This window comes from Mauremys reevesii, linkage group 4 (assembly GCF_016161935.1).
Source record: "Mauremys reevesii isolate NIE-2019 linkage group 4, ASM1616193v1, whole genome shotgun sequence".
Taxonomy (NCBI): Eukaryota; Metazoa; Chordata; order Testudines; family Geoemydidae; genus Mauremys; species Mauremys reevesii.
The window spans coordinates 123577554-123585842 of record NC_052626.1 but is presented as its reverse complement, the minus strand read 5'-3'; the positions used below and the strand labels follow the sequence as shown (position 1 = coordinate 123585842).

General features: G+C 51.6%; 1 protein-coding gene across 3 annotated transcripts in view; it reads right to left on the bottom strand.

Annotated features, from left to right (window-relative positions):
- Nucleotides 1-2556: 2556 nt before the first annotated feature.
- Nucleotides 2557-8289, bottom strand: part of LGR6 (leucine rich repeat containing G protein-coupled receptor 6) — a 216770-nt gene continuing 211037 nt past the window's right edge. For all 3 annotated transcript variants that reach the window (XM_039533142.1, XM_039533140.1, XM_039533141.1), the window contains 2 exons: nucleotides 6508-6588; nucleotides 2557-5411 (listed from right to left, as the gene is read on the bottom strand). In XM_039533142.1, the coding sequence (XP_039389076.1) occupies nucleotides 4174-5411; nucleotides 6508-6588 (1319 nt within the window). In that variant the 3' untranslated portion in view covers nucleotides 2557-4173. The remainder of the gene's footprint in view (nucleotides 5412-6507; nucleotides 6589-8289) is intronic.

The window sequence follows — 8289 nt, the reverse complement described above, 5'->3', positions numbered from 1 at the left end:
TGCATGTGGCCACTGAATGTAATGTAATCTAAATTTTGGTAATCTTGATACCCGAGGGACTGAAAAAGGTGAGAGTTGTTTCTCTTGCTATGCTAACTGGACTATGTAAGAAATTGTAATTTAATGCAGCAACTGCTATTCCTCACTTCCTTCTGACTTCCCAACATGTAAATTTCACCGTCAGTTCCCTTATGCACTAGTATATAGGTGCAAAGGAGTCTGTTAGTGTAAGAAGTCTGACTTTCAGAGGTACTGTGATCCTATTGATTTCAGTTGGAGTTATGGGTGCTGAGCAATTCTGGCAAAGTCCTGAAAATGTCCTTTTTACACCACCTCCGCAATGGGCCATTAAACTGAATCTGAACTAAGCAGTAGTTCAGTGAATGGAAGTGCTTTGTCACTACCTTATATTTGGGCTCGTCTGCACTTCAGATACTGTAGTGGCTCAACTGCAGCGCTTCAGAGAAGATGCTTCCTTTGCCAGTGGCATGGTTTCTGCCATTGGCATAGGTAATCCACTTTGCCAAGAGGCAGTAGCTCAGGCGGCAAGAGAATTCTCCCGTCGGCCTAGCACTGTCTACACCAAGGGTTAGGTCGGTTTAACTATGTCTCTTGGGTGTGGATTTTTCAAAGCCCTGATCGATGTAATTATACTGACCTAATTTCCTCGTGTAGGCCAGGCCTTAGACACAAGAGCCACAGCTCTATAGAAAATTACATATTTATGCAGGACATATGTGTTAAATTGACTAGGCTAATAGCCTTTATGAATAGGAACATGAAAGCTGCCATGCTGGATCAGACTCCTCTAGTTAAGTATCCTGTTTCTGATGATACTGTAGGGCATGTCCCCAGTGGGCCATGAAGGCATGTTTCGGGGTGGGGGGGGGTATGGCAAAGCCTAGACCAGCCCCCACAGAGAGCGTGGAGGGAACATCACCCAGCCCCGCTCTGCCCCCAGCTCTGTTCTGGCCCTGGTTCCTGTGCATTTGGCTGCAGCTCCGCTCCTGGACCTGCCCACAGCCTTTGCCCCACCCTCAGCTGTGGCTCCCTTACCCCAGACTGCCCCCTTCCCCCCCTCCCCCCGGGAGCGGTGTCCCCAGTGCTTGAAAAGTTTAGGGCCCACTGTACTAGATGCTTCAGAGAAACCCCCTTGTGGGCAATGACATTCTAACGACGTGGATGAATATGGAATTTTTGTGTCTTTGTGCCATGGTTTGTGTATTACCGTAATTTCCAGGAGCCCTAGTTATGGAGCAAGAATCACAGTAAGTGCTGAATGTTATTTCTACATGCTAATTCTGTAACTAGACCTAGCCCTTCACCCACCCCGGAGAAAGAGAGACTCCCTTCTCTGGCAACACAGGACAGAGAGCATATGGGGGAGGAGAGTGTGCAGGGAAGGACAGCAGAGGTGGAAGGCTGTTTCATGCACAAGGCCAGCATGAAGGGGAAATGTGAATCCATGGGCCTAATTCTGCAACCTCTTCTATTGAAGTGAATGGGAGCTCGATGAAGAAAGGAGGGGTTCTTGCAGCAGCTGGGGCTGAGTGCAAGGAGATGAGGCAGTGACAGGCAGGTGGAGGAATGGAGTGAGGCAGAGGAGAGGTTGGGCAGGGCCTTCAAAGTCAACTTATCCTTAGAGGAGCGAATTGAATGAGATTTGATTTTTAAAAGAGAACAGTTCCCTGTAGCTAGTCCGTTAATTTCTAGCCCTAAACTTCATGTCTTTGACTACATGAAACTTAGCAATGAAGTTGGAACCAGAACATGTTAAATTCTCAGGCCTCTGCTCTCCCAGAAGCTGCAGGGAGCCCCTCCAACCACTCCATGCAGACTCAGCGTATAGGCAGCCGGGGAATTAAAGCCTTTGTTTCAGTGGTGCTTCAGTGACCCTCTTTCCCTCACCTCCCATACAGAGTAGTAATAGTAGTTGCATCTAAATATTTCCTATACAGCTCAACAGGAGTTTGCTTCTCCAGTAGGGACTGAACGTGGGGAACAGGGCACAGCCCTTCCTGTACTCATTCTGAGGTAGTTAGTGACTATGAATGTGTGGAAAGTCAATTAGCTCCCCTCACTCAAGTGCTTGCGCATGCAGGAAGTCCCGGTGAACGATTAAAATGTGGTTCTGCTCTGAACTGCCTTGGGGAACTCTGTGTGAGTCTCAATGAATCCAGAGCAAATGCATTCAGTTTACCTATAATGGGATGTTTTCTCCTACTGCTAGCCCCACTTACCTTCAGGGCTTGTCTCTGTTAAAGCTTCTGCATTTTGTATTAGATGCACAGAAGGAGCCCAGTTTGGCTCTCAGGGCTTGTCTACATTACATACATATCACAGACACAGAATGGAGTTAGCCAAGTCCAAAGGGTTTTGTCTCAGACGGTGTTTGTATTACCTTTTCTTCTGCATCCCCAAAAGCTTATTGGCCGAGATACTAATGTTAATGAGACACAACCAACCAGTCATGGGTTTTTAACCCCATTCTAGGGGAAAACTGCAGCAATTATAACTTATTTTAAAATTTACAATTTATTTTTCTATAGCGTCTTTCATACAGGATGCTTTACAGTTCATATACACAAAGAGGGTGTAGGAATTTAAAGGAATGGTCAGCAGGGGAGGGAAACTGGTTATATATAAATATACACATAATATACACACGCACGCATGCTGGATATTATATATGGCATCATATATACATACAATAACATATACATGGTGTATTAAAGGCATTACATCCAATTCAGAGTTTCTCTTAGTACAGGCATGTGATAGGTGGATGTGTCCATGGTTTGTATTTGACACAGGGTAGAATTAATGTTAAGAATAAATGATCAGAATGATATTAATCCGGGGCCCTTTAAAAGCAGGCTGTGTTTGCCGCAGACTAACACCTCCAGTAAGACAATATCCCAGAGCATGGTGGCTGATAATGTTAACACTGATTCAGGAGAACAAATGGCAGGCAGCCCTGAGTGTGCTAGAGGATGCACATTTGGGGTAATAAGAAGGAACTGAGAAAAACAGATCAGGAAGGGTTTATCCATATAAGCAGAGGGGCCCAGAGCCTCAAAGGTATTTAGGGGGCCTGCTGCCCACTGAGACCAATGAGAGTTAGCTGCCTACATGCCTTTGAGGATCTGGACATGAAAGCAAGCAATCACAAAGCTGTCACTGCCCTTTAAAGGGGGTCGGGCTCAGCCACACCTGTGACGGGTCAGCTACTCGCCCGCTGATCCCAGCTGGTGTGGGAGCAGACAGCCTTATTTGTTATTAGGCCCAGTGGGAAGGGGTCAAATGGCTGTGAGAGTGCCACTGGAAGGCTGGCACTGTGGAAGGATGGTTGTCTCCTCTAGTAGGCCCTGGAGACGGGAAAATGCAAGGCCCCAAATTAACAGCCACTTTTGAAAATGTTGCCCTTAAATCCCCTCCCTTGGTTCCCCCAGCTGCGTAATGGGGAAGGCACAGTTCTGACTCCCCTCCCAGGGCGTGGCAGCACTCACCAGAAGGTGTCTGTAGTGTGTCCCGTGAGGTGCTAAACATGAGGATTCTCCCACCTGCCATGGGGTTGCAATGGGTTATTGCTGCTGCCGCTGTGGGTACTGCCTGCTGCCATGTCACTCCCACTTGCTCCACGTGCTCATCTGTCCTCTTCCAGGATACACGACCAGCAGGACTGAGTGTGGGCTAGTGGCACAGCTGGTAGGGTCAGAGGGCAGCAGGCTTGGCAAGAGCTCCCGTGCCACCACAGAGGCTGTGGGGTCACTCCCTTGGGAAGGGGCATCTCCCTGGGCTAGAAGCATTTTGGCTCCTTAGCTGCAGGTCCCTCCTGCTCTCTGACTTGGTATGCTAGGGGCCTATCTAGGGAAACCCCGGGAGGGGGGTGTCTCTAGCTCCCTCTCTGAGCTCGGGGGGTCCCCTCTTAGGCAGGGGCGGAGGGGAAGCAGTGTTTCTTTGTACAGTCATGCACTTGTGTCCTGCCATGAAAGCCCTGAGCCCTTGGGATGACGGCTCAGACTGCGCTGCCTGTTGCCCAGGGTTATGATGCGGTGGGGGGGTGTCAATGCCTGACACAGACCAGCCTACGTCTCGTCCCCTCAAGGCCATGTGGGGGGCTCTTGCTTGGCTCATTTGATGAGGGGCTGCCTGTGTGGCCACTCGGGGGGTTTATAAGTGAGAAGTGAAGGATGGTGCGGGCGGGGAGGAGAAGAAGCTGACCCGCAGGCCATTGCTGGCTGGATCCCTGCTTTCTGAGGAAACCAGCAGCTCGTCATCGGTCAGGCAGGGGTGGCGGGCAGCGTAGCCACTCTCTTGCCCTCTGGCACCCATCCTCTGTTGGCAGGGGACGAGCGTCACCGAGGGGAAGCTGTAGGCATCCAGAACGGGGTGCACACTCAAGGCGTCGGGAGCCTCAAATATGTGATTGGCGTCAGAGAAGGTCACCAGTGCCTGGGTGGAGTCGTACGAGCTCTTCTCCATGTCATCTGAGGCATATGACTGGGGGCAGCTGCCCTTGGTCTGGCCCCTGTGTCGCAGCAGGCGCAGGTCGTCTCGGAAGTGGGGGTTGAAGAGCAGATAAAGCAGGGGGTTCAAGCAGGCAGGTAAGGGCAGCACCACCAGCAGGACTGACTTGATGACCTCTGGGGTGATGAGGAAGAGGTTGAGCATGGAGGAGAAGGTGAGGAAGGCTACCGGGCAGTAGAGGAGACAGTTGGTGAAGATCAGCCAGGCCACGTGCTTGATCATGGCGCAGTCCCAGAGGGTGTCGAACTCCCCTTTCAGCAGGTTGCAGTAGAGCCGGATGTAGGTGCCCGTGATGATCAGGAAGCAGAGGGTGTTCACCATCACCAGGGCCACCGTGAAGCCCAGGGTGGAGGATTTCCCGTCGGGGATGGGGGACGGGAGGCAGAGAGGGGACGCGCCGTACTCCCCAACGGAGAAGAGTGGCAGTGCCGCGGCTGCGCAGGACAGCATCAGGCAGCCCAGCGTGGCGGCTTTAACGCTGCTGAAGGAAGGCGACTTCCCATACAGCCGGAAGCAGGAGACCGAAACGCTGCACTGCACAGTGGCCAGAGTCAGCAGGAGGATGGTGGCCTCTGAGGCGAAGACGGACAGGAAGCCCGTCGCCCTGCAGCCCGCGCCCATCTCCCACCTGGCCCCGTACTTGGCAAACTGCCCATAGGTCAAGGCGTCGACCACGGCCAGCATGCTGCAGTAGACGCCCGTCAGCATATTGGCCCCGGCTATGGAGCCGATGACGAACTTGACCGGCGAGAGGTAGCTGGGCGAGGCGAAGACGGCCAGGCTGACCAGCCCATTGCAGAGCACTGAGACCAGCGCGATGGCCCAGACCCCCAGGCGGATGATCCAGCTCTCAAACAACTGAGTGCAAGGCTTGAAGGGACCTGCAAGGAAACAAGGCCAAAGTCATTGACCCTGCTGTAGCGTCACTGATACGGTACGTTGGCCTGATCCCAGCCAGGGCTTGACCCAGCCAGTCCCACTCCCATTCAGCACTACTAAGCAGAAGTGGGTCGGAACAAATGCCCAAGACCCACTGAGGGCACTTCTTACCCAGGCGACTTTCCAAGGGCCCTGTGCTTCCAGTGTTACTCCTGAGTTCTGCCCCAATGTCCTCTCCCCCCAGTTGCCTAAGGGGGTGCTGGTGCTATCCAGTGGATAAGAGCACAATGCGTATAAGTAGGAGCGAACATTCCTGAGCAGGACAGGGAGTGTAGAAACGGGGAGGGCTGTGTTGGCATCTGTGTGCATGGCCCCGGGATGTGTGGCGTGAACGTCAGCCCTTTACTCTGACTTGGTAAGTTTCTGGAGGGGATGGTGCAATGAAACTGCCTACAATGGCATGGAGCCGATCTGTGACTGCTAGCGGCAAATATCTCCACAGGCCAGAGATGGGACACTAGATGGGACACTGAGTTACTACAGAGAATTTTTTCCTAGGTGTTTGCCTGGTGGGTCTTGCACACATGCTCAGGGTCTAACTAATCACCATATTTGGGGCTGCAAAGGAATTTCCCCCCAGAAAGTCAAGACTAGCTTCTGCAAAGCAACCCACATGTGCGGGAGCCTTGGGTGAACATGTGAAGCATGGCTGCTCTGTGTGGTACCAGGGTAGGTGGTTTGGTCTGCAGCTTCCTATACTAGTGTGTGATGGGGCCAATCCAATCCCCTCTTCTGCTGGGATATACAGCCTTCCTAGGCATGGGACCTGGTACAGGAAAAGGCTGGAGGTGGGAAGAGCTCTGTAGAAGGGTGGGGTTACCGTGAGTCCTCCCTCTCCACCTGAGAGGGCACTAGCTCCATGGCTTCAGCCTGGGAAAGAGGAATCCCACTGCTGCCCCCAGGACCCAGCCCAGATTCTGGTCTATGTGTGTATGTAGCGAGTGGTGAGATGTAGGGGAAAGGACGTGGGAGTTGGCTGCATTAGAAGGGCCTCGAGTCTTATTTAGAGGCGGGGTCTCCCCTCAGCTCGCTACTCACCGGGGCTGGGTGTGCACTGGATGGTGGGGTGCAGCTTTGTCTCCTCAAACTCCAGCTGGAAGTCATCCATGTCCAGGTCATCTAGGCAGGGGAAGGAAAAAGGGAAAATGAGCTCAGAACAGAACACTGCAGGGACACAAGGTCAGTGCCAGGCCGGTGCCGGGAGCTTTTCAAAGGTTACAAGGCAAGAAGGGACCACTGTGTCATCCAGTCCAACCTCCTGCTTAGAACAGGCCAGAGACCTGCCTTGAGTTAATTCCTGTTTGAACTAGAGCAGATCTAGAAAAACATCCAGTCTTGATTTAGCAGTTGCCCATGTTGGAGAACCACACCACAATCCTTGGTAAGTTATCATCACTCTTAAAAATTTACACCTTATTTCCAGTCTGAATTTGTCTAGCTTCAGCTTCCAGCCATTGGACATTGTTAGACCTTTGTCTGTCAGACTGAAGAGCCTGTTATTAAATATTTGCTCACCACATAGGTACTTACAGACTGTGATCAAATCACCCCTGAACCTTCTCTTTGTTAAGCTAAATAGATTGAACTCCTTGAGTCTCTCATTATAAGGCAGGTTCTCCAACCCTTTAATCATTCTTGTGGCTCTTCGAACCCTCTCCCACTGCCTGTGTTTGTGAGACCAACCTGCAGGATTGAAGAGGATGTTGCGATCTTGCTTGCCCTTTGTGTCTACTGCTGTGGAGAGGGTAGAGGGTGCATGTCCCTGGAGAAGGCTGTTGGGTTGGCAGGGAAGCCAGCCCCTCACCATTTTAAAAATGAGTTTCACAATATTTGATGTTTTAATTAAAGCCCCATGTCCCAGAGTCATGTGATTACATGGGCATCTCTGCTTGCTTTAAAAAAAAAAAGATGTTCCTAGCCCTCTTGGTAGCGGAGAAAAGCCTGAACACGTGACCCAAGAGTGTCAACTCGATAGGGCAGGGTCTGTCTTTTTTTTTCTGCCTTTGTACAGCACCTAGCGCAAGTGTTGTTGCTGTATGCCTGGAGCACTGAGGTGCCCTAGTCCTGGAGCAGGAGGCCACAAAAGGTGGTCCCTGCCCAAAGAGCTAACAACCTAAGTATGATGGGGTCTTGACCAGGCCTGTGTGTTACAGTAATACGATAGTAACCTAAAGACTCAAACTGGAAGGCAAAGACAAAGATCCCAAAGTTTGTTTGTTTAAAATCTCACAATGTTTTGGGGCCTGGCTCCCCATTTTTGACCATTTGGAGTTGGTCCTGCTGAATTTTGCCAACGGGAATCTTTGTGGGTTTTCAAGTGGCCTAGCTCCCTGAACCAGTGGATTCTGATCTCAGCTGGGCCATAGTAAATATGAAGCTGGTTGGATCGGTCTTGGTTGCACACAGGTGTAAATAAACTCAGTCTGGCCTGCTGTGTGCTCCCTTGCAACTGCACCCCGACCACAGCTCATGGGCTGTCCCGGAGGAGCAGAAAGAGATTCCCGTGCTGGCTGGAGCAGCAGCTGAGAAGGGCGGCGGAGGGGGGGCAGTGGGGAGGAGGGGTAGAATGCAGCTGTAGTCTTTATGCTTGCACCCTGAGGGCCAGGCCTATTCCTGGTGTAAGAATCAGGTGCCTGTGGGCTAACCCAAGACCTGCTTTTCTCCATTGCCACTCTCATATCAATGACATCTGGCCCCAAATAACCCAGTTGATTGCTGCTAATCCTTCGCTATGGAAACACCAAAACAAGGGTGAGTGCTCTCCCATTGCACCACCACAATGCACAGCACCAGCTGAGGGGCTGCTGTTGCTAGCACACC